Raw genomic sequence first — 24,904 nt, forward strand, 5'->3', positions numbered from 1 at the left:
CGTGAGAACTGATGTAAAATGGAGGTTGATCCGTGAACACAAATTACAGTTGACCTGTGCAGAGGTTTAACAGTCTGTGGTGTCATGATTAACAACAACTGAAGACTGTGTACAGACTGATCAGTGTCTCTGGTAACATTTAAATCGACCGGACTCAGATGTAGCAGGATGTGAGTGTTTCTGTGACTTCCTGTGAGGACTGAAGGCTTCTGGGAAACTGTCCCACTTGTTTGCAGCTTGGTAGCCCCGCCCCCTGGTTTCATCTGCCATCCGGCCAAGGTGCAGGTGATCGGGAACAAGCCTGTGGATCTGACCAGCCTTCAGGTAAAAGTACTCAAGTAAGCAAACTGTACCTTACGTATGAAAAGTAAAATGACTCATTGTGCAGCAGAAATAATCCATGTCAGTGTTTTAAAATCTGATCTCTCCTGTGACTTGAGAACTGGTGGAAACAGTTTTGCCAGGAGAATCTTTGTATTCTTTTTTCTCCATCTGTGAAAAATCGTGGAAAAGCTTTTTTTTTTTTTATGGGTGCAACTGAATTGAAAAACAAAAAAACAAAAAAACAAATCATGTCATGTTTGTACAGTGCGGCTGGGTACCATTCACATTTGAACTGATACTAGTAGCTGGAATTTGATACTGATAGCCAACGGTGTCTTTTTTCAGTACTTTACTCTCACAAAAAAAGGAACTTTAGTTCTTTCTCACTTAATTTATTCCATTATAAACAATATATCATAAGTCATACTTCCAGCAACAATGCATATCACATGTCAGTCACTCTGGTTTTATTTCAGTAGCATCTTGCTTTACTGCATATAAGTGGAATTTTCTCTGTGCACAGTAAACACACTATACATCTATTGTGTGTCAGCAGGTTGTCACATTACTGTCATGTCTTTCTTATGGCGAGGATCATGTTATATGTTGCTGCTAATCTGCTGTCACTGTCACAGGTGGAATGTTGTGTGAAAAATCTTTTCTTTTTAAATTGAGTGAAAATGGTTTCTCGTACATCAGGGGAAAATTACAAAAGCCCAGAAGGGCAAGTGAAGAAAAGTGTTTCACACATGGAAAAAAAAAATTCTCATGTGTTTTCACAGATGGAAAGGAACGTAGAAAGATTATCCTGGCAAAACTTTTTTTCCAGCAGTTCTAAAGTCATAAACCCTGGAGTGAAAATAACTGAGATCAGAAAGTGACCACTTTTCTCTTCTGATCTAAACTGATCTGATCTTTCTTTTGTTCAGGATACTGACTGAAACTGAGTGGGGGAAAAAAATTCTAATGTTCTTCACTCCATCTCAGACAGGAAAAAAAAAATCTCCACATGATTTCATGGATGGAAAAAAATGGAATGTAATAAGATTATCTTGGCAAAACTTTTTTTTGGATCACCAGGAAAAAAAAATCTTCACTTGCCCCTCAGGGCTTCTGTACATACAAGTCAAACTTAAAACTTCTACAGTGAAACTAGTCCTCTACATTGAATTACTCCGAAAGAACCTGCTGGAAGACCACATTTTATGACAACCAATGACAGATCTTTTTAAATCTAGATGTCATGAGAATGATCGTGAGAAGATCAAGCTGGAAGAGAGGACGTTACAAGTAGGTCTTAGTAAGGACTGGGAAAATGGGGAGAACAAAGGAAGTAGAGAGCCCCGGAGGCCGCTACATGACTCCATCTGCCACTGATGCCACCCTCACAATTTCCCCAGGAGGCTGTATTTCACTGCCCTCTCCAGGTTTCCTCTCAGAGTTGCAATTCTGTATTTCTTTTCTCTGTGACAAACTAACTGCCATGCACTACCTGTGCTGTTTAGCTCAGTGGCCATGGCCACCTCTCCAGATCTGGGCCTTCTGCAGAGTTGCATGTTTTTTGTCCACATGTCAGGGTTTTCATGTGCCCTTTCGTGCATGGATAGCCTTATCGGCTACGAAAGGTTGGCGTTGCTGGCTATCTGTCAGCCATCTTGGTTTCACTCGCTTTTTTTGTGGTGGCTGATGTGCAACTATGCCATCAAAACTTAATGCATATACAAGAAAACAGCTTTTGAATAGCTGTACACTGTAGTGACCTCTATGCATGAAAGGGTTAAGTACAGGACATGGTGCAATGCATACTTAAATACAAGAAAAAATGGAGTTTAACAATGATACCAAGGTAATAAATAACATGACACTGAGACCATTAATGGCAATAAGCTTTTTATTTAAACATTAAGGCAGTGTCTTTTTTGTTTTTCATTTTTACACTGCTATCCACAGAGCTTGCTGGTGGGCATGTAGAATTTAACCATGTGAATATTTCTTTTTTTTTTTTTCTTCTGAATACCAACCTTGAAGCAAGCCACATAAATATTTACATCTCTTCAGTTTTATATACAATCCTTGCTATTATACAGTGGGTTATGATAAAAAAAAAAAAAAAAAAAAATCATTATGCACAAAATGGTTTAACAATGTACTGTTTATATCAACCCCACAGACCGACCGGCCCCCCCACCCCACCCACGCTTGGACAGTAAGCACATCAGCAATCAACTTTATCTTTTCAGAATGATTATTTTTGATTTGTGACTTGAAAGAAAATCAGAACGATCTGAAAGAACAAAAACAAAATGGTTGCATGTTAAAAATCATTTCAGTATACTTTTTAAAAACAACACATTAGTCCGTCATCGGTTTAAGGGAACAGCTGGATATGGCTTAGTCTGTTTACCATCACATTCTTATATTTCATCAGTGGAAAAATGATATACACGCAAAGAGACTGATGAACATAGTCTGGCTGTATTTTTCTCTCAGCCCAACATCAGACCTGATAGAGAAGTCCAAAAACATGGCTGAGCTTTCTGCAGGTGTGGCATGCTGAATGAGTCAAGGAGGGAGAGGAGGTAGTCCTATAACAGTCATGCTTGTGTTGAGACTACAAATAGAGAGGTGTGTCTTTCTAAACCACCAAACTAGCTCAAAGCAGAGTACTCAGAGGACAGCCCTCACAAGCTGGAAACATTTCACACCGTTTACAGAGAGGGTGACCTCAGAAATACTGCGGCAAAAATGTGAGAACATGTCAAGTAATGTTACACACAACTACCAGAGTGCTTTCGAATGCTTTCCCCTCGACCTCCTCTGACCGGGGGGATGCAATGAAGGACACTTGAAGTATGTCATCGGTCCTGTAGAGAAGGAAATGTTTGTAGCTATCCTGTGATACAGCTTGTTTAAAAAAAAAAAAAAAAAGTCATGCGTCAAACAGTTAAAAACCAAGGCTATGATGGATTTGGAAGAAAAGAAAAAATGCACACAAATTTTTTTAAAAAAGAGGACGTTTCATTTGCTTTTTAGTTTGTTTTTTTTTTAATTTCCCTGCGTGGACAGTATAAACCCTGTCAAGGGGGGCTAAAAGAAAATTGTGCGTCACTTAGTAACTTCAGTACTGTATATGTAAAATAAATGGCACTTTACACTAGGAATATCTCATAACTGTACAAAACCTGCCTGGATGAGGAGTTGGGTCTCTGCTCCTCCTCTAGGTAGTGAAAGGTCAGAGGTTACACCGTCACAACAGTTTCCAGATGGGATTTATGCAGGTCAGCTGACGCCGACATGGACCGAGGGTCATAGACAGATGGCCTTTTTTTGTCCTAAATGCAAACAAACCCCAAGTGATGCTGATGAGTTTGCCTTTAAGCAGCTTTAAGGTTGGTCTGCATCTGCTCAAAGCGGGGGAGTCTTCGTTTGCGCAAATGTGATTGTCGCTGGGGTGTTGGAGCGATAAAGACAAAACTAAACAGAGGTGTTAAAGGATCCTGCCACAGTGGAGTTTCTATGCTGTTTAGGAGTCGATTTTTTCACCTGCCCCAGGAAACACAGATTCTTAGAAATGCCATTGTGAACAGATTAACAACTAAGTGCTTAATATCCAACAAACACGGACATAGTTAATATAAAAACAGTGAGAAAGTGTCACTTGTTTCAGTGCCATCCATCTGGCAAATCATCTCCCTGCATGGATGCCTGAAGTCAACAGGCCTTCGCCGTTCCTCAGGACCCTCCCTAATATATGACATCAGCAATGAACAGCATGTTTACCCTGTAAACCAATGATATGACCCTCCCGCATAACAATGTCTGCCCCCCACCCCAAAAAAGATACATCATTGCAGATAATAGACAACAAATGACACCATCAAAAGTTCACCATCAAAGTATACCAAAGGTCTCAACTCACGTTTCAAACACAGGACTGGACTGAATTTAAAGGAGCAAAATAACCAAAATAAGGAAAGCAAGATGTTGATTCTCCTCCTGTGACCTCACACATATTGTGGCAGCAGTGCACAGGCCGCCTGCACCTGGAGTTCACCGTGAAGAAATGCGAGAGGGTCATCACTGTGCGGGCCGCTGCACTAAGGTCAGATCCAAATCTGTCACTAGAGCAGCCATCATTCAGCTCCTGACCAGAACCAGCCTCAGAGTCCCGTCAACACAACTGTCAGCACATCAGGGCGCTGCACTCAAAAGGTGCACGACAATGTGTCTGTACTGATAAGGCCAGTGAGGAAAAGTAGTAAAGATAAAAAATAAAAAATAAAAAAAAAAACAAAAGAAGAAAGTGATTTGTCCTTTAGAGCAGTCCTGGAGTGAATGCATAACACATAAGTGCAAACACACATGCGCGCACACACATACACATACACACACACACACACACACAGAGAGCAGCAGTCTTCATGCCCGTCCTGTGTGGTGTCTCAGGTGTGTGACAGGAGGTTTGGAGAATATTTGCTTGATGACTGAAGGAGGAAATGCAGAGTGGAATGGTGGGTGTAGGTTTGCAGATGCCTCAGCAGGTGTGTGTGTGTGTGTGGCTGCAGCAGCAGAGTTGGTTGACTGTTAACGGTTCCTGTGGTACGAAAGACTCTCGGGTCACTCACTGTCAGACAGGGTCTCGTACTGAGACATGAGCAGAGGCTTGGGCTCATCCTCCCAGGACCGGCCCTGTCCTGGCCCTAAACCCGGGGCCCCTGGCTGGCCAGAGGAGGGGGAGGGAGCGGACACCGTCCCGCTGGGGATACGCATTATCAATGGGTTACACGGGTATGGAGTTGGTGTTGAACCTACAGAAAGACAGAATCATTGTGTGTCAGTTCACACCTGGCATAAACATGTGGATCTCACTTCCCAGCTCTATATAAAAACAAACATACACCTCAAATACTGAAGAATTTGTCAGAAACAGGAGAAACTTTATACACTTTATACACTTAAAACTCTAACTCAATAACTCACAAAACTGAGACATTTTTTAAGAAAGGCTTTTTCTCTACATGTGACAGAGAAGTAGTCTATATTGGTTACTGCCTGCTGTATTTGTAAAATTTGACATAGTTAAGGGAGTCTGGTGATTTTGTAGTTACTGGTTTAATAAGTGGACCAGTTGAAACACAATGTGTGTTCAAACATCTGCTCTGACAACAAGTCCTACCTATCAAAATCAGTGAAGGTAAAATCAGTCAGAGGGGTTTCTACCTGTGGATGAAGGCCGGTCCTCCCAGACGCGGTTGGTAAGAGGGGTTCGTCTGTTGCAGTCTCCCTCAGAGTGGACTGAGGACACAGAAGACGGTCTCTCCCCTCCCGACAGGCCTGGTCCTGGAGATTTGGCCTTCCTTCCATTAGAGCGCCCGTTGCCCTTTGAGGACTTTCCCCCACCTGCAACCAGGGGAGGCAGAGCTTTAACCAACACTGTAACACCTCCATCAGAGCTGCTTATTCTAACCTGCCTGCTCTGCCATAATAGCTGAACGGCATTAGAGTCCTTTAGTATTTGTCTTGAATAGTTACAAAACAACGTAGTATTTGACATTACAAAAGGCTTTATAGAAGACCTAACAAAATAACCTGCTATTTAAGAAGGAGAGAAAGAGGAATTGCACCTTGAGAGAAAAAGTCCTCAGCACGTCCTTCAGCTGCAGGCATACCAGACACACTGGAGCCCATCTGGTTAGCAGCGCTGGATGGAGGACGCTCCTCAGACTGATCATCGTATTTGCCCATTAAGGCTTTTCTTATGATGGCCTCCAAGCCTATTGAGTTACCAGGCGTCTCTGGAGCTGGGTGGGTGCGGACGCTCACTGGTCCTTTGAAAGGAAAGAAGTTGAAAAGGGTAAAGTAAGGTAAGTGCAATCAGCAGCAAGATGAGAGAGCAAATCAAGTGAGAAGAAGAGGGAGAGACAGTAATGATAATCACAGAACCACAGCAGTTAATATTATCAGAAGGAGAGTAAACAGAAACATAACAGAGGTCAAGAGAGCAGAAAGACAAAAGACAGTTTTTTATAAATTACAAAATTATAAAGTGCAGTAATTCTCTGGAACGACAACCATTAGATGTCGAGGCTTTGGACAGCAGTGCACTTCAGTCTAAATGTTGCCTGCAGTTAGTAAACAAGATATTGCTAATATATTTAGATGTGACTGATTTATTTCCAGCTTTTCTGTGTAGTCTACACGAAACAACTGACAGCTGCAGTGTGTACACGAGCAGTTTGTCTAACAATGACAACCTGCCAACGTTATTTTTCCTTCCATTTAAAGATTCAGCAAGGCCAATTTTCTTGTCTGACTTGCTGAATCCAATTTTCTTTCTTTCTAAGATGCACAATTGACAGAATACACAAACATTTCTGTGACCTTTCCTCAATGAAAAATAGAACTGTGTATTCCTTAAAAAAAAAACACTATTACATAACTTTCTCCAAAACTGCACCAGGTTACAGGATCTTCGTTTATGAAAACAAATCTTGTATTAAAGTGCTCCATTGCTTGTATTTATTCACTGCAAACTGGTATATCTGGGAAGTTAATAATAGGAGTCTGTTTGTAATCTGCCAGAGTTGACATATGAGCAGTATTAAAAGTTGGCTGCTCTGGTTTAGACCACGGAGCGTCCATGATGTTATTTTATATTCCTAAACTTCAGTTACGATGTTTAAGTTTAATAAAAGAAAATAGGAGCAACAGCTCAAAATAACAACACAGCTTGTCCCTGGCTGATCAATCAGTGCATCTCGACTTCCATGTTGTCTAAAAAGCCACCATCACAGTGCTGCTCCATTACCACATTAAGTCGGGTTGTGTTGCAGACATACATCCACTACTGTGTTTGTCCAAAACATTTATTCTCACTTTAAATCAAATGAATATTTGATGAGGTTTAAAAAGATTACCTGCAGCAGTAGACGCTGGCATATTGAAGATTTCTGTTCCTGGCTGACCAGAATCTGAAAGAGGGAACAGCGTTTCTTTTTAAAAGTCCTAAGAGCCTCTCTATAAAATCACACCTGCAGTTTTCTTCCACACTCATTTTTATTCAGAGGTCAGACTTACTGAAATCAGTCTCATTTGACACGGTCATTTTCTTGATCATTTCCTGTTTCTTTGACTTCACAATAGCTGACGTGCTCTCCGTCAACTTGCTGAAGAACGCTGGAGGCTGGGAGGCATTGGGAGGGGAGCGGGAGCCCATCCTGCAGGAGGGAAAGGAGAGCCAGGTTAACACACACACATGCATACACGTCTGCCAAAATCATTTGCAGGGCTACGACAGTGATTTAAACAAAAGTTACAAAACAAATTATATTTAATTATATCCATATTATACCCTCATCAAACTATTTTCCTGGCTGTGGTGGCAGCAAGCAAACACAGAAAACACAAGACAGGTTTAGGACCCCCATGATGCCCTTGGGCAGATACTCTACTTGGTTTTTAAGCTCCTCACCCTTTCTCTGAGGGTGAAGTGCAACCGCCTCAAAGAGAGATTGCACACAAAATCATCCAGATGTAACTGCTTATATGTGAAATTAAATTCTTATTATTTCAGTGACCATGCAGGTCAAAATTGTGATCCAATTTTGAAGACTTTGAGCTGCATCGGTTAATGTCCATCAAATCAAGCATCAAATGTCTAACTTGCGCTCTGATTCTGGGCCATACAAACTGCTTCATCTCTAATTCATATTTGAGTGGGTATGTATGCTTGCTTTCTTTTAATGCATCCGTTATCTGTAACCACTTATCCTTTGCAGAGTTGAAGGGGGGCTGGAGCCGATCCCAGCTGACTTTGGGTGAGTGTTGGGACACACCCTGAACAAGCTCTGTTTTTTCATACTTTTTCTCTGACTGCTGTCTCTCATGTTGTCTGTGTGTATCTGTCAAGCGTCAAGTGAGTGATTTTCAACACATGCAACTGGGCTGCTCCTGTCATACAGGCTAGAAAAGCTGTGCCAGTTAAAACAAACTTTCTGTCAAATTGAATTGTTCTCAGTAACTGATCAGTTATAGGTCCTGGTCTGGATAGGATGGCCGTTTTTCCATTACATCTGCCAGCCTGCCTCTACATGGTTTGAATCAGCGCAGCCAGGGTTTTGCATTTCTGCCACAACTGGGTGACCTGCTTGAAGGTCTGTCCAATAACACGCTTGACGCAGTACTACTGAGGAATCACTGCTAACAAAGTGACTCTGCTAATTCAGTTACAAACACACTATAACTTCTTCACAATAAAAGCCCCCCGTTATTTAGCTATTCAAATGCTTTTATAACGAAGAAGCATTAGAGGAAACGTGTTTTCACCAGTTTCCTGCACAATCATAAGTTGAGTTTCGATTTGAGGGGGAGATGGGTGCTTGTTAACGGGTTGGCTGTGGAAGCGAGATGGCACTGGATTAAAACTGGTGATGGAAAAGCAAATCAGCACAGCACAGTTTGACTCAGCGCAGCTAAAGTGCAAAACAGCACAGGTTACCAAATACCTACTGATTACGTCTGGAGGCTGGTGCACCTTAGCTATAAAATCTGTGTAACATAGTGGAGACGTCTCACCTGTTTATCATCTGAGGGGGTGGAAGTCATCTAAAGGTTGCCCTTTCAATTAGATGTAGGTGTAAACATAGATAATTGCCTGCTTTGCATCATTTAACACTGAACTATAGGAAAGACACAGCCCTGCTTATCTAAGCATTAAAAAACTATGTCCCTTATATACTGAACATAAACAGTTTAATTACATGTTGCTATCATGTATCTGAACCCACTTTAGTACCTACAAACCATCAGATATATCTTTAGCAGATTCTGTGAAGAACTAAGGTATGTGAGCGTTACCCCTGCTCTCCATGCTCGTTGGCGTAGGAGATCCCACCCTGGACTTCAGGCTCAGAGTTGGCCCCAGCAGGAGACACTGGTTCGATGCCATCATTTGAAACACTTATAGGTGAGGTCTTGTGCTGAGGAGGAGACCTGCAGAGATTACACAGAGAGGTATTCGCTGTTAATCTTAAGTAACTTCAGTTAAAAAAAAAACATTAAGACATGTATCGCAGAGCTGGCGTTTTTGTGTTGTTCCAGAGTTCTTCGTACCGGTCTCTGTTGCGTTCTCCGACAAGGCCCTCTGGGTATCGGGGCCCCTGGCCAGAATCCTGTGAGGTGGGTTGGGGCTGGGAGGCACTGGATGGACGGGTCAAGTCCAGGACAGGAGAGCCCTGGTAGCTTTGCTGCTGCTGACTCTGCCTGGTATAGTCTTTAGTTATCACCTCCTGTTTAGACACACCCACATCAGAAATGAACATCTTCTGTTTAGCACAATTACAAGGACCTATTATCCTCACAGCTCTATGTTGTTATTCTGGGACTCCAGGAGAGCCATTTTACATTGTGACAAAAGTGTCTTTGAAACAGTGAAAACATGCTTTGCTGGAGCAAACACTGATTGCACAGCACAAAATCCAAGCAAAATAGCACCATCCATGTATAGATTGGTTCCCTATAAACCACACTTTCACAAGGGGTCTGCCACCAGGCTCGATGTTTTTCCTGGAAAGAAGGGCCCAATTCCAGTAGAAAGGAAGTGAAACCAAAAAAGGGAAGAGGCATTACTATCCGTGGTCACTCTCCCCAGATAACAGCATAAGTCTGTTCCCTCGCTGACATGCGTTTCTTCCTACCACCGGGACCTGAGATGGTCCAAAACCAACATTCTTTCAACTAAATCATTGAGTGACAAAGCTTGCCTACTTATCAATACAACTGACTGTTTTACTCAGCCTTTTCTAAGGGTGCCTGGGTCAAATTGGGCTTTTTTACTTTTGGACAGAAGCCAGGTCACAACCAACAGCAGAACCGCTTGGGAAACTCTAGGACAGCTGTAACATACTTCACCTCATTATTTGAAACTCTGACCCGATTCTATATAAACATCCCACATTTAAACATTGTATAATTCCGACAGAAAATAAGAAAAATCATAATCCCCTATGAAACCAATTAATGAATAACTCTATTCATAATAAAGGATTACATGTAAGATTGTTGTACTGTCTTTGTAACACAGTGGCTGAGTGGACTTACACTGATGTGCTGTGCCAGGGTGACCACCCTCTGGCTGCCTTTAACACAGGGGGACAGTGGCTGCTGGCCTGGAGACAGTCTTTCCTCAGACGGAGGACGGTACAGACTGTGAGGCTCCATCTTCTGTGGAGCTGAGAGTCAAATCCAAACAATACACATCACACACACACACATGCGCACACACGCACACATGTAAAAATTAGTTTTGTTTTTCAGCCTATGTTGATCTCGAAAACGTGCTATTCAAAACATGCGTATTTAGGAAATGTCTGTCTATCCATCAGGACTCATGGTGGACGTGCAATTTAGACATTTCATGTAGCATCTGCACATGAAAACATATGACAGTGTATGACAGGCTACTTCTGCTCTTTGCATACAGACGTAGCAAGCATAGTGTTGACTGCTTTTGCATCAGTGACTCACACGAAAAAGTCACAGAATATCATTTTATAACTGATGTACTTGCAACCATCTTTCTGTACTGAACAGATAAATATTATTCATGTTCTAACTGAGAAACATACATCTACTGAAAGATGTTTTTTCCTCATGCGTCGGTGTTTTCATACACAACTCTTGCGCCACATTATTTATCTGAGCAGAAGATGATGTAAGTTAAACACAAGTCTGACTGAATGGATTCCCGCAGAGGACTAGTCCTCCAGAGGGACAGGATGCTGCAGTTTTAAGAGTCACATTAGAGTCTTGGGGGTCATTTCTACAACCGCTTTCACATCTCTCCGTGGAACTAGTTTATGAAGGCATGACAACAGCAAGGTGATGATGTCCTATGAATAAGTCAGCTGACTGAGCTTGTCTTCTTGAGCATCATGCTTCCTGTTGCCTTTTTAAAACCCACAACACTCATTTGTCCTCAGCATGCAGCTGTCTCTTGCCCTACAGGTTTGTAATGTATACAGATGTGACACATCGCTCTCCAAGTGGAAAACAACAAAACAAAATCACATTCCAAATGACGGGTGCACTCCCAGGAGCTAGATTGATAGAGATGTGTTGAAGTGAGCGAAAAATAGAGACATGCAGAGATTTTGTGGGAAGTAGGAACTTTCTGAAATATACAGGCCTACATCTGTCACTGATTTCCTGTTTTATTCACTACAGCCCTTTTCACAATTAGATGCTTTAGTGATAACTATATCTCATTCTTTTCTACATCAGGAGATTTAAAAATTTATACATCTTCACCAGCAATCTCAACCATATTCTTGTACAACAGACCCTGAGTAGTAATTTTGGATACAAAAGACACGAGATGTGACATTTAATAATTGTTTTTTTGTAATTGCTCAGGAGCCCTGACCTTGAATGAAAACCAGATGCCAACCTTTGAGCATTAGCTTGAGACCCCTGATCTTCAGGAATCAGTGAAAAGCCACTGCATGATTAAAGGGAAATAACAGGTTCTATATATTCTTGTGGTGCCCACGTGCGTGTTTAAGGAAGCAGCCAAATGGAAGGGGGAGGGGGGGCAAATGTTAAAATCATGTCACAACCTACAAAAAATTTTTAAATAATAATGAAAATAAGCAGCTAAGGATTGTCTGCCCTAATGTCCCACAGCTTCAGCTACCTTAAAATGACTCCTTAAAGGACACCTAGGATCTTCTTCATGGAAAATTATTCAGCCATTATTATTTTATCAATGGCCCTTGAAGGTGTTACGATGCGTCTTCTCATCTAATCTCAGCCAGTCAGTACAATTTGGATGGGCGAGAGGTTTGGTTTTCCAGAGGGCACCCTTGGTGGTCTTTAAGTCTTTAAAGAAAACTAATAATTAAAACTGGAAAAAAAGAAAAAAGTATAGCACTGAAGAAAAATAAATGTAAATGAATTGGGCTGATTTGATAATGTCAACCACCACAGCGTGCAAGAGGCCACAGACTTGACGGGGGAGGGTCTGGGTGATGAGGGGGACTCTGGGATCCAGAGCGTCTTACCATCAATGGCGCTGCTGGCAACAAGCGAACCCGTCTCTGGCATCCCCGTTTCACAAGAAATTTGACGCATAATAATCGCGTTTATGAAGTTGGCCGCAGTCATGGTGGTCTTACCGAGTGCTCGGAGCTCTTGTTCCTGAATGGACATCGGTTTGTTTTGAGTCTTTTCCCTACTAGGTGTACCGCTTTCTCCACGGCCAGGAGGGTTATCCGACTGGGGAGGGAGCAGGTGAGGCGGCCGGCCTGAAGCTGAGGGATAGGAGCCTGGGTACATTCCTCCTGGACTGGAGCTGGACAGCTTGGGATCAGATTTACTGGAGGGCCCGTGTTGGTCCTGCATGTGCTTGGGTAGACCTCCCCTGTTTTTGCCTCCATCACGACTCTGATCTTTGGCCATACTTGAGTCTATGACAGGTGGGTAGGCCTCAGGGGGCACACCTGTTCTTGGACCGGGGTAACCCTGGTAGCGCGCCGGCCCTGAGGGCATGGACCTGGCAGGCCAAACAAAACACACTTAGTAAACAAGCCTATCAAAATGTTCGCCAAGCTGTGCACACAAAGTCCCACACCTTTAGCATACTCAAATTCAAGCACTTTTAAGCGTTTCCAGCATCTCACATGTGTGGTAGATTATGTATATATAAAACTGTTTCACTTAATCACATTTAATCAGATAATATTGTTCCATGAACAACCAGAACTATACTTGTGATGGCTGTATACAGAGGGGTGAAGAATTAAAAAACATAATACTTTCATATTTCAAAATGTGTGACCTGTCTGTTAGAAGTTATTTATTACCTCTGCTAAGGAGGTTATGTTTTCACCGGAGCCCATTTGTTAGTTGCTGATCTTATCTGAATAGATTTCCACGAAACTTGGATGGATGGTGGCTCTCAGCCCAGAACAGACCTGATTATCTTTTGGTGTGGATGCAGATAAAGGGACAAATCCAGAAATGTTGTCTCACTTTCTTTAACAATGCGTTTTTCAACATTTGTGTAATCTAATTAGGTTTCCATCTGCATTGTTTTGCTATCCTTCTGTCCTCACTGTTACAGATCTGGTGATCCTGAATTATTGTGAAGCAGTTTTGGGTGATTTCAAATTCAGAGTGATACAGGGCTGTCAACTTTGATACTGGATAAGACTTGATTAAATCAAATGGGACTGTTGGGCCCTGGTGAAGGTCTGCACTCTACTGAGTGCCATTCTAGTTATGAAAGGAACTCTTCAGCACTTAAGACTCTTTAAGCACTTTATATAAAGACCTAGTCCACACATACACAGGTCTTTTTAAAAATGGGGTCAAAAAAAAAATTCTAGATGAACATTAAGAACCGTTTCAGGAATAATCTGTGTTGTGAGCCCACCAGAAAATGCATATCCAATGCCCATTCATGTGCACAGGGCGTGCGTGTCGTAAAAAGGAAGCAGATTGTATTCTTTGATCGGTTGCCTAGTGAAAGAATAAGAAACGTGCCTGCTCATTACAAAATCTTGGCTAGTCAGCCCACAAAACACTGTAAGCAGACGTTTTTTCACTTCCACCATTGTATGATCAATAATATAACTGCCATTAAAGAACAAGCTTTGAGTACAACAATCTCGAAAAACAGAGATTCTTAGTCTTCCAAAAGCTCCGTTTTAAAGGACTTACATTGGCTGTTTACATGCGTCTGATAGCTTTGTTTTAAGAAATACCCATGTATATGTGGACAGGGCCTAAATCCAAGCACTTCTCACCACACTCTTATTCAAGTGTTTCCATGGATTTCCTACACCTGTCAGTACCCAGCTAATGAGAAATCATCTCTGGCCCAGTTTTGCCCTTGTGAAAACAGTAAAAAGCCGTTTACCGAAACACAGAGGAGCTGGAGTGTTCGCTGACAGAAAGACTCTTGCCCCCGGTGTTGTGCAGGACACTCGGCCTCTGCTGCACGTTCTCCTGGGTGCGAGGGGACACGGGCGAGTGCTGGTGGCTGTAAGGTTGTGAAGATGGTCTCACACTACTGCTGCTGCTTGCCAAGCTGTGCTCTGTACCTGAGAGTCACAAACACATTCATCTAATTCAATTCCCTCAAAAACATTTCTGCTCTTAAAAATGAAGAACTCTATCTGCTCCAGACCTGGTCGCCAGATGGGGGCGTGCTCCACATTCCCAAGTGATCCGCCCTTCTCTCTGTCACGTTCCCGGTCTCTGTCTCGCTCTCTGTCCCGGTCCCTTTCCCGGTCTCGCTCCCGTTCTCGTTCACGATCTCTCTCTCTGTCCCTTTCACGCTCCCGCTCTCTCTCCCGCTCTCTGTCTCTCTCTCGTTCTCTCTCCCTCTCTCTGTCACGTTCACGGTCTCGTTCGCGGTCTCGCTCTGAAGATGAGCCTGGCATCTTGTTCATGTGCGAGGACCCAACTGTACAGAAAAAGAGAGAAGAAAAAAAAAACATTATACAAACAATAAGAGCGCAACGTATTAAATCTGTCGGTGAGTTAATTGTGAACTTATTCTTACCAGGTGAGATGGGGGAGGTGGTGTAAGGCCTGCCAGGGAAGGTGGCGCTTCCCCCGGGGATGTACGTGATGCGGTCCATTGGGGAGCCGGCTGCCCCTGCAGAGGGAGGGACCAGGACAGGTAAGTGTGGCACCTGAGAAAGATCGATGATCCCTACGGGACAGAGAAGAGAGAAGGGTAAAGAAAAGTCCAACAGTTCTGGACAGCTGGTCCAGATGTGTTGTTGTCCAGAGGAGTTGTGTTAAAGTAACTTTCCAGTTTCATTGTGTAGGTTGCTAGCTTGGAGGAATTTTGATAACAGCACACTCTGAGAGCAAAAGAAAGCTTGGGAACAGGTGCCCAATGAAAGGCATTATACCAACAGTCTACATCTGATGAATCAGACTAATAATTTAGTTTTGTACTGGATTTTAACAATGGACTGACAAAGAGAAATGAGTCTTTGCCACCTGGAAAAAAGATGCAATTGATGACAGAGCAATTAAAATGAAGAATACTATTAGCTGTAACTAGATTCTGCTTTAGTCACATTATTCATATTTTCCTTTTTCTACTATTTACTAATCTTCTCTCTATTTTTCATGCACTCAGAGCACCTCCACTTTTATGCCAGCAAAAATCTGGCAAAACGAGTCATCTGCGAGACTAATGTTGTGTTGACTACAGAAAATCTCTCTCGTGTCAAGCGAGGAGCATCTCACCAAACTCAGATCTGTCTAAACTACGCAGGGCTGTTAAACTATATAACCAGATTCTGATCTGCCTAAAATCCTTTTAGAAACATGTTCTAGCAAACTATGTAGCTGCAACAGAGAAAGATTATAAACCAACAGCGGCCAATTTGAGTGGACTGTTTAGCTGTGACACTCTGAGCCAAAACCAACCACTGCCCATCAGTGTGTTTATTGGTCTGGTTCAGCGCAGTACATTCTGATGATGAATACCAAAGCCCTTTTTCTCTGTTCTCTCATCATGTAGCCCCACCTTCCAAAATATGTCTTTGTACTGTACAGACAGCTCAGTTATATGCAAGGGCCATCTTTCCTGCAGAGAAATGACTTGCAGCAGCATGCAGCACACCAGCTGATTGCTGACACCGTGTGTGTGTGTGTGCCAGACAAATACCAAAGCTGGGCAACATGTAGATTACCATCAAAATCAGGCATCAATGGCTAGAAAAAAAAAATCAATATACCAAAAGCTGACTCTTTCTATACACATACAATACAGAAATGAAAAAAAAATAAAATAAAATAAAATAAAGATCCACCTGTGTGAGGGACAAGGTTTCATGAAATCCAGCAAACATGAACCTACTGTTCTCAACAATCTGTCTGTAGGTACAGCTGCAGGTTAAGTTTACAAATGTTCAAACAGTTGACCAGTTTACCAAACAGCTTAAAAAGTGCAGAGAGATGTGTGTGTTGTGAAGTCAGCCTCACCACGTGGGGCTGCAGAGTAGGGCAGAGGAAGGGGCTGGTCTCGAGGAGTGAGGCCCCTCAGCAGGTCTGAGCGCTGGGCGGCCATGGCAGCAGCTGCAGGCCACTGGTGCATCTGCTGGGATGTGATGTAGTCGTTGAGCAGCGTCTGGCGGTTCTCCAGCGCCGCGGTATCAGGAAAACCACGGATGAGGTAGGGGTAGGGATGAGGGTACGCCGGGTTAGGGGCTAGGTGGCGAGGCAGGTAGTAGGCTGCTGAGGACAAAGAGAAGGAAATCATAATGTCGCTAGGACCACACAGATGTTTTCACATGTTTCTTGACAAGAAGCCCTCTCAAGACTACATGAGTATCTAAAAACTATTTCACCCTAAACACACCTTGAACAATTTTTCGGTTTACCCGGTTCTCTTGTATTTATTTCGGGTTTTTTTGGTTCTATTCCATCCGTCAGCATCAAGCGACATGCATCAATTTTACATTTGCTTTGTCTGCGAATGGATGAATTCACTAGAATTTGCATATAAAAAATAAAATGCTTAACTTGTTGCTTTTTTGCTGTTATCTGTTATCTCAGATAGAGCCTCAGATTTAGTTGGGTTTTTTTTGGCCATATCTGATCTTTTCAGAGGATAGTTCCTGACATTTATTAGCAATATTATCGTCCTGTTTGCCATTGAAAAACATCCCGTGGTAATGATGTGCAATGCAGTCATACATGTATTTGTTATAAACACAAACCAGTCAACAGCTTAGTGTTCCTAACCAAAGGATTAGAAGAAGGGTGGACTTGCTTGGACTTGGACTTGATCATGATGTGTTTTATTCTAAGTGGAACTAAGTGGATGTTTTAATCTGAGATGGACTAAACACAGATTTGGTGGAATGTGGATTGGTCAATGCAATGGATATGCTACACTGTGACAAAAGTCAAATAAATTTCTGTCACACAACTTGCACCAACACCAAGTCCTCAATAATAGACAACGTTACACTTTTTGATGCAGGGATAGTTTGGAAAAGGCCTATATTGTCTATTTGTGCATTCAAAAATCTGAAAAGTTGCACACACGTGTACTAGATGCTGCTAGAATTAGCAGGGTCCAATTCCTGGTAAATAAATGATGTGGTATGGGATCACTGCTTAGATCTGTGTGTCTGCCAATAGCAATTCAAGCATTTAGGCAACATCTGACAGATTTTTGGTACTGGTATCTGTATCTGAAGAATCCTATTTAGAACGTGAATTTTGATGAACTTATAAAACTCACAGCAAAGCTCTACCCAACTTCAATTTAGCTGAGGTCTGACATGGCCAGAATAATCACAACATCTGAGAGAGTAAGCATGACCTTACAGAACTTGACTGTGTCTGTACCTGGGTCAATGGGGATGCCGCGGGGCAGTGCTGCAGGATCAAAGGCTAGGGGGATTTGACGGTACACGTCTGCAGCTCCAAGTCCCTGCAGCAGTCGCTCGTATGTCTGTTGATCTGGAACACCAGGCAGAGGTGATTTGGTAGCACTCATTTCCCTGGGGGTTGGTGTGCCTTTACGCTCCTGGGGCGGATTCTTACTGGAACCTGGAGTAAGGACACAAAAGATTTTTATGTATGGTCATTAAGGGGTAGAGTATCTTATTACGTGATATTTTGGCTTAATTATTCAGGTCCCCATTATTCAGAGTTCATGGGTTTCACATAATTTATTTAAGTATGGGTATAGCGCGAATCAAGCTCTTGTTTCAGAGAGAAACAAACAAAAACATCTGTCTCTACTGTACGAGATGTACCCACCATCATGCTGCCTTTGGCTTGCCTCCCTGGACAGAGGGGAACCACGATGTGAGGGCCCAGGGTAAGGGGTCCTTAGACTGCCTTTGTCATCGTAGCCCACTGGACTATGATGGGCCTTGCCTCCCTGCTCTGACCCCAGTGTAAGGGGAGAAGAGCGGGCTATAGGGCTGGCTGTACTGACCACTGCACTGGGCCGACCTTTAGGTGCCTCTTCATAGCGTCCCCTCTCAAGGTGGGAGGGTGTGTTGTGGTAGGAACGTGGTGAACTGGCTATGATGGAGCGGACATCATGACGTTTCCCAGAAACAGCTGCCTCCTGCTTCATGGGTGTTCCCTGAGGAGAAGCACGACAGGAGTTAATTTGTTGAACGGGAACTTTAAATGGGCCGATTTTCAACCAGTCTCTAATGATAGTCAAGTTTCACATCAGTTGATACGGATAATAACTGATCATTTTTTCAATTTTTTGATCATTTTTAAAGACCTGGCAAAAAAAGGGCTGGATTTAACCACTTTCTCTAGGCACACAAGTCATTATTCATATTAACACAGCAAGGAAAAATACACAAATAAGATTACATAAATAAGTAAAAATACTTTCATACTGGCGAGCTGACCTGTCCTTTTTTTTATTCCTCTCTGTCAGCACAACTTTTCTCAGTCTGGTGGTAATGCTTGTGCTGGTGTTTTTCTCATGATTTTGGTGAAATTGATTGTGAAACACTTGACCAGCAGTGGAGCTGGTGCAGTAGAGTGTCAGTCATATGATGTAAGCATCTGTTTACCTGTGAAATGATGGTCTCCTTGCCGGGCGGTCTGAGCTCCTCTCTCGGAATGAGGTGGATAGAACGGCCTGCCTCCTTCACCGTGGGCACCATGCCCTCTCTGCCCTTCATTGGGTCAGAGAGCAAACCAGGTCCACGCAGTGGGGAGCCCTCTCTCTTCATCTGTTTGGACTCCCTCCTCAGGTAGCCATCCTGAGGGTCCAGATGACGAGGTATACCTGAAATCATAATAATTTTTCAATTATAGGTATTTTTTGTATCCAATCGTGGATAAAATCAATGAAATAAAAATGAAAAATGTGCTATTTTGGCCCTGATGGAGTATCAATCTTCTGTCTGCAGTCAGCACTCAATGTCTAGCCCATAACATCATCTGATTGGTCATAGTGCATGTCGAAAGTGATCAACACTGAATAATCTAAATCTGCAAGGTAACTAGTAACAAAGGTTACTCAATAAATGTGGAGGATGTAGTACTTAAAGTTGTACTTAAGCACACTACTCAAGTAATCCTAGTCACATTTACTCACAGGAAACTGTGAGACAGATTTTCATTTTTACTGCAGATTTATTAGATAAAGACAAGAAAATCACATGCTCGTGTCATGTTACCTTGTGAGATGGAACCACGGATGTGTTGAGCGTCCTTGTAGGGCATGTGGTGTGGACTCTCCCTGTCATGAGGCATTGCTCGACCAATCAGACCTAAGGTAGAGGAAGAGGGGAAGTTAGGGTAGGATGTGAGACTGTGGTAAAGGACGTGATCAATAATGAGACTTGAATGTGATTAAACAGGGGTCAAATAAACAGAATCATATCCAGCGGTCCTCCGTGAGAGTGACAGGGGGTTGTAAGTGCAGTCATCTCCCACCTTCAGCAGACAGTGAATCTCTCATAGGCAGTCCTCTGGAGATGCCTCCCTCCATGACATCATATGGACGCTTCAGACCTAGAACCTCCCCTGGCTGCCCGGAGCCTCTGCCTTCATCTTTCGGAGTCTGAGAAGCTGAACCTACAAATGACAGATAATACATCACAGATGTTGCTATAATTAGGTAAATCAATAGCTCTTAGGTTCAGGATTAGTTCCTATTAGTTTGCATGAATGACTCAGGGAGGAAAATGGTGCTTGCAAGTTTGACTCAAAAGAAACAATTTTATTTGTTACTCAAAATGAGAGTAATTATTGGCATGAATTAAACTGCTGATGTACTCACGGTCGTATGTGAGGATGTGCCCGCTGATGCCCTCATAGACCACATGACCTTTGGTCAGTGCCTCGTCCCGCTCCCTCTCAGCTCGGCTGGCACTGTCCTCTGTGATCAGACGGGTTATGGTTCCCTTATAGAGCACGTCAGCTGGTGTCCCCTGTGTTGAAGAGAGGAAGCATGAGGAGAGATGCAGCAATCAAATGACTGCTTTTCCGCACATGCTCTAACAACTGAGAGACTAGGGCACCCAAACAGCATTTATTTGTAGAAAACCCCAAATATATTAATGTATTTATCATCTACATACCACACCAAAAGACACACATAGCGCACTGGTGAGGATGATGGAGAAGAGTGAACTGCTGTGTTACGTTAACAGCAGAGCCAGCTGAACAGTTTCGCCACATCTAAACTGCTGCTCTTTGTGAATGTTGAACCTTATTTAAGGTTGATTAAATAACCAGTTTCACTTCAGTGTCTCTCAATTCAAAATAGGGGTCGACCGATATGTTTTTTTTTGGTTTTGTTTTGTTTTTTAGGGCCAGACCAATAATCAATCTGCCCCAAATTTTTTAATTGTCCAATGTTGCTCCAGCATGCTGCAATATGCTCTAGCCACATTTTCTGGGATGTGCTAAAAGTTCAACACACTAACTGGCAAAACTGCTTTTTACATTGCTGGCCCTCATTGAGAAAGCAGTCCGAGGTAAAATATTTACTGTCGAATATAACAGGTTTTCCAGCTGTTTCCTTAAAAAATCTAATCAATCCACTGGGTTTTTAATTCCTCGTATGGTAGAAGTCGATGAACGTATTTGTGTTAGTTCTTGCAGATGGCGGCAGAGAAACTGGGGTGCTTTGTTTCCCTCCACATGCTTGTGTTACAACATAAATGAGGAAATCAGTAGTTACTTGTTGTAACTGCATGTTAGCAGTCACAGCAAATCCATGTCGTTGACCGAATATGACACTTGTGACTACATTGGAATACCGCCCACCTAGTGCATGGGGGTTATACTAACAAAATCAGATAGCAGTGACCGAAGCAGTCCCCATCTACTCACTGAGAAACTCAAACATTGCTGTATGTGTGCTTGCATACACTAAGCATCGTTCAGTCCATACAACTGCAAGCTTCACAAACAATAGAGCTTCACCATAGCTCATTATTTTGTATCACTGTCACCTTCTCCTTACTAATCTATGATAACAGCCAGCTCAGCACTTGGTTTCTCATGTATGTCAGCTGGATGTGATACTACAGTGGGCATATCAATGACCGGGTCAGAGTAAATAGACAAATAAAAGAGCTAACAGATGAGGCACAGTGTGTACCTGTTGCTACGGTGACAGGGCCACTTAGAGTTTTGGATATCTTACACCAGCAGTTGCAGCAATTGGCTTGTATTATGATGTCTCATTGGCTCTTTTGTTCTCTCTGTGGTTATAGGTGCACAAATCAAAGCAACATGAAGGCTCAGTTTGCTGGCAGTGGCTTTAAACAATACGGGCCAAATGACAGCATCAGCCAGAAACAGTGCTAACATCAGAAAAGGTGGAAAGGATGAAAAATAATGACAGTGGGATGTTCGTGTACTAGCCATCTAAATTGCTAAGATGATGAACCTTCACACAGATTAATGTAATGTCAACTTCAGTTAACTATTTGCAACCAGTCTCTGAGATAAAAATTGGGACAAATAGCATGTTAAAAGTAGATTAAACTGGTCTGACTGTTATTTCCCATTCCCTTAAAGAGCCAGATGTGCCAGGTCATGGTGCATCTGGCTCTTTAAGGGAATTTGGTTTCAGACCAAACTTTACTTCATGGATTAAGCTCCTGTATTCGCATCCCTCAGCCTCAATTTGTACAAACTCCCAGCAGTCAAGGCCGTTGGACTTATACCATGGAACCGACCAAGGTTGCCCACTGAGCACCATGCTTTTTGATTTGGCCATCAAACCACTTGCTACAGCTTTCTGTAGTTGTAAGAACATGTCTAGTATTTGGAGGGGCAACACAGAGCATAGCGTCTGTTGACAACCTTTTGCTTTTTGTCTTGAACCCTGGTACCTCACTGCCCTCCACTCTGTCACTGCTCAGTAAGTTTGGTGGATTTTCAGGATATAAAGGGTTACGGTTAACCCCAACCCTAAATCACTCATTCACCACTTGTGGTTGGTGTGGCAGGTTGATATCAGTATGTATAGCTCATCTGCAGTGACTTGGGAGGGATTGTTTTTATTGTTTGTTTTATTTTCTTCAGTGACCAAACAGCACTGCACTTTTGTTATGCCCTGAAGAACCTTAATAATAAGATCCTGATTTTTAAAATATAAATAAATGAAAAATCTCTCAAATCATAAAATCAGAGCATATGTAGGGTGTGAGCCTGTCTGTGTACGCATATCTTACTGTCTGAATAATGTGCTCTTTCAATAGCAGGAAACAGACTGTGACTTTGAGTGGACCAGCTTTTTGTTGGTTTATGTAGGTGCCTCTTTCTGCTGCCTCAAGACAGCAATCTGCCATGGGTGCGCCTGGCCACACCTCACTTTAAGAGCGACCACTTGATTGCTAACTCCATTCTTGCAACAACACCAGGACTTCCTGTAGCTTGGTGGGCTGAGCTTACCTGAGTAATGGAGCCTCCACGGTAGGAGATTGAGGAATCTGGATGCATTCTGGTCCCTGGGATTCCCTTAGTGATACTACCCCCCTGAACAGCAGGAATAGAAGCTGCAAAGATAATAAGAGAGAAATGTGGTATAGCATTGAGTGGAACACAATGTAAACACATTTCTTTGCAATAAAGTTCTCAAAAAAAGTTCTTCAATTTTGTAAGTATAAATGCTCCAAGTTGTTTCCATCACCGTTTGTTGTGTAAAACATATTTATATCATTACAGCTAATTCTAATTTTCAGTCTGAACACTTAACAACTGGTGTAAGAAGGAGATAACAGGTGTTTTGAAGCCCCACTTGCAATAATCTCTAATCTTCTTGAGTTTGCGTCTACCAACTTTAGACACGTGAAACTGTGTAGTTTTTTTTACCATTTCACATCCTCTCAAGCTCTGTCAGATGAGCTTAGATGAGCTTCAGTAAACTCAACCACCCACCGACTTGCAATTGAGACTCAAGTCTAGACTCGGTCACACAAAGGTTTCAAGTCCTTGAGTTACTCTGGTCCTCACTGTGTGTTTCAGGTCACTGTCTACATGAGGAGGTAAATCTTTTCACTACATGTAAAGAAATTCATGATTTGACTTTGTTATTCACAAGTGTATGGCATCTTCCTTGATGCCAAAAATGAAGTGAGTTTCAAAGATATCTATGATGCAGGACAACTTGGGAAAAGCGGCGCATTCTTTGCCCCCATGACAGGACAAGGAAAGCGCAGAAGCAAAACACCAACACCAGTTCACGGTGAATGACAATTCAATAAAAAGGAAGAAAAAATGAGCCACCCACCACGTCCAGCAGCACTTTCATGAGGCATTCCCTGAGTTAACATGCTGTCAGCTTGGGAGGATGAGCTGCGAGGGGACAACTGTTCTTGCTTTACCATGGGGAAAGGACCTCCTGTACAGTGCAAAAAGTTTGGGAAAGGAATGAGATGAACACTGAGATCGTAATGACAAAAATGTCAGGTGATCAGATATGGTTATGTTGAGGTCCACGAGTCCTTCCAGATATTTTTACTCACCCACTTTCCTCTGATCCATCCAAGACAAGCCCATCTGAGTGGGGGGCATCTTCCCATGGTCCACCACATGAGCTGGGCTGTGCAACTGCACTGGGGTGCCCTGAATAACAAGTATTTGGTTATAATAGTGATAAGCAATACCAATGCTCTTCCATAATGTCAAATTAAATGGTTTTCATGTTATGTCTTTTTGTCTTTTCGTTTAGGGTGAGTCTGGGAGATGTTATCCCTAGAGATGTCTGCCCTCTCTCAAATACAGTGGAGCTAGATGACACTGGGCACTGTGTTTCTATCAAACAACACCTGCCCCTGTAACAACACACTGAAGGCAAAGAGATGATGTGGATTGTCTTAAATAACCGGGAAAGGATATCCGGGAGGGGGCATTAATGTTGAGTATTTTTGGCACTCTTGAGCATCAAAAGCCAAGTATCACTGAGTTCCATTATATTACAGAGAAGGCAGACATCTCCAGTGCTCAGCAGCTCGCACCAAAACAATCTAGATGGATAAATAGTGCGACATGGACAAGGAAAATAGGCAGTTTTGTTTTTGGGGTGAAAGGTCCCTTCAATATAGCAAATAGCAAATCTTCAAGTATGCTACCAAGATTTCTGTGTGAAAAGCCACCAATATACTTTTGTTATTTGTGTTGTTTTTACCTGTGTGATGGAGCCTCCGGGCTTAGTTGAGGAAATGAGTGGAGGTGGTTCTGGCATGCCGCTGAGGGGCCTCACTGCTGCTAGCCTACTACTGTCCTGTGGCAGACTCGGGAGTGAGGGGTGGCCTGGTTGCTGGAACGCTGAAAGGCAGGCAAGAGATTCCTGGGACTTAGTTTGACTATTTGACTTTTGGCAAGAGGTTTCTTACGGAATTCTGGCATCAAAAAGAGCAAGTTTAAGACAGAGAAAAGGACTAACAGTTGAAGTGAAGCAGGTGCTGGTCATGACTGATCTTGGCCATGTCTCGTGGGGACATGGGGTAGGGGGAGAGAACTGGCCGACCCAAGTTGGAGGCCCTCAGGTCATCTGGGTCCATAGCCTGCTTCTTGGCATCACCGTGTGGAGAGAATGCCC

At 42.8% G+C, this 24,904-nt stretch overlaps 1 protein-coding gene across 6 annotated transcripts in view; it reads right to left on the bottom strand.

The window, feature by feature from the left end:
• Nucleotides 1-2,197: 2,197 nt before the first annotated feature.
• The window catches only part of ncor2 (nuclear receptor corepressor 2), a 102,600-nt gene continuing 79,893 nt past the window's right edge, over nucleotides 2,198-24,904 (bottom strand). For 2 of the 6 annotated variants that reach the window (XM_037097379.1, XM_037097375.1), the window contains exons 23-46: nucleotides 24,749-24,904; nucleotides 24,491-24,630; nucleotides 23,829-23,928; nucleotides 23,594-23,704; nucleotides 22,756-22,859; nucleotides 20,126-20,276; nucleotides 19,780-19,920; nucleotides 19,521-19,613; nucleotides 18,909-19,126; nucleotides 18,124-18,457; nucleotides 17,707-17,910; nucleotides 16,333-16,584; nucleotides 14,891-15,043; nucleotides 14,513-14,791; nucleotides 14,243-14,426; nucleotides 12,498-12,874; nucleotides 10,423-10,553; nucleotides 9,436-9,611; nucleotides 9,181-9,315; nucleotides 7,402-7,541; nucleotides 7,242-7,295; nucleotides 5,949-6,152; nucleotides 5,545-5,724; nucleotides 4,942-5,132 (exon numbers count right to left, since the gene is read on the bottom strand). The exon at nucleotides 24,749-24,904 is cut by the window's right edge and continues 9 nt beyond it. In XM_037097379.1, the coding sequence (XP_036953274.1) occupies nucleotides 4,942-5,132; nucleotides 5,545-5,724; nucleotides 5,949-6,152; nucleotides 7,242-7,295; nucleotides 7,402-7,541; nucleotides 9,181-9,315; nucleotides 9,436-9,611; nucleotides 10,423-10,553; nucleotides 12,498-12,874; nucleotides 14,243-14,426; nucleotides 14,513-14,791; nucleotides 14,891-15,043; nucleotides 16,333-16,584; nucleotides 17,707-17,910; nucleotides 18,124-18,457; nucleotides 18,909-19,126; nucleotides 19,521-19,613; nucleotides 19,780-19,920; nucleotides 20,126-20,276; nucleotides 22,756-22,859; nucleotides 23,594-23,704; nucleotides 23,829-23,928; nucleotides 24,491-24,630; nucleotides 24,749-24,904 (4,208 nt within the window). Of the gene's footprint in view, nucleotides 5,133-5,544; nucleotides 5,725-5,948; nucleotides 6,153-7,241; nucleotides 7,296-7,401; nucleotides 7,542-9,180; nucleotides 9,316-9,435; nucleotides 9,612-10,422; nucleotides 10,554-12,497; nucleotides 12,875-14,242; nucleotides 14,427-14,512; nucleotides 14,792-14,890; nucleotides 15,044-16,332; nucleotides 16,585-17,706; nucleotides 17,911-18,123; nucleotides 18,458-18,908; nucleotides 19,127-19,520; nucleotides 19,614-19,779; nucleotides 19,921-20,125; nucleotides 20,277-22,755; nucleotides 22,860-23,593; nucleotides 23,705-23,828; nucleotides 23,929-24,490; nucleotides 24,631-24,748 lie in introns of all 6 variants that reach the window. The other 4 variants (XM_037097378.1, XM_037097374.1, XM_037097376.1 and 1 more) reach the window with 4 other exon arrangements.

The sequence above is a fragment of the Acanthopagrus latus genome, chromosome 5 (genome assembly GCF_904848185.1).
Source record: "Acanthopagrus latus isolate v.2019 chromosome 5, fAcaLat1.1, whole genome shotgun sequence".
In the NCBI taxonomy this organism is placed as follows: Eukaryota; Metazoa; Chordata; class Actinopteri; order Spariformes; family Sparidae; genus Acanthopagrus; species Acanthopagrus latus.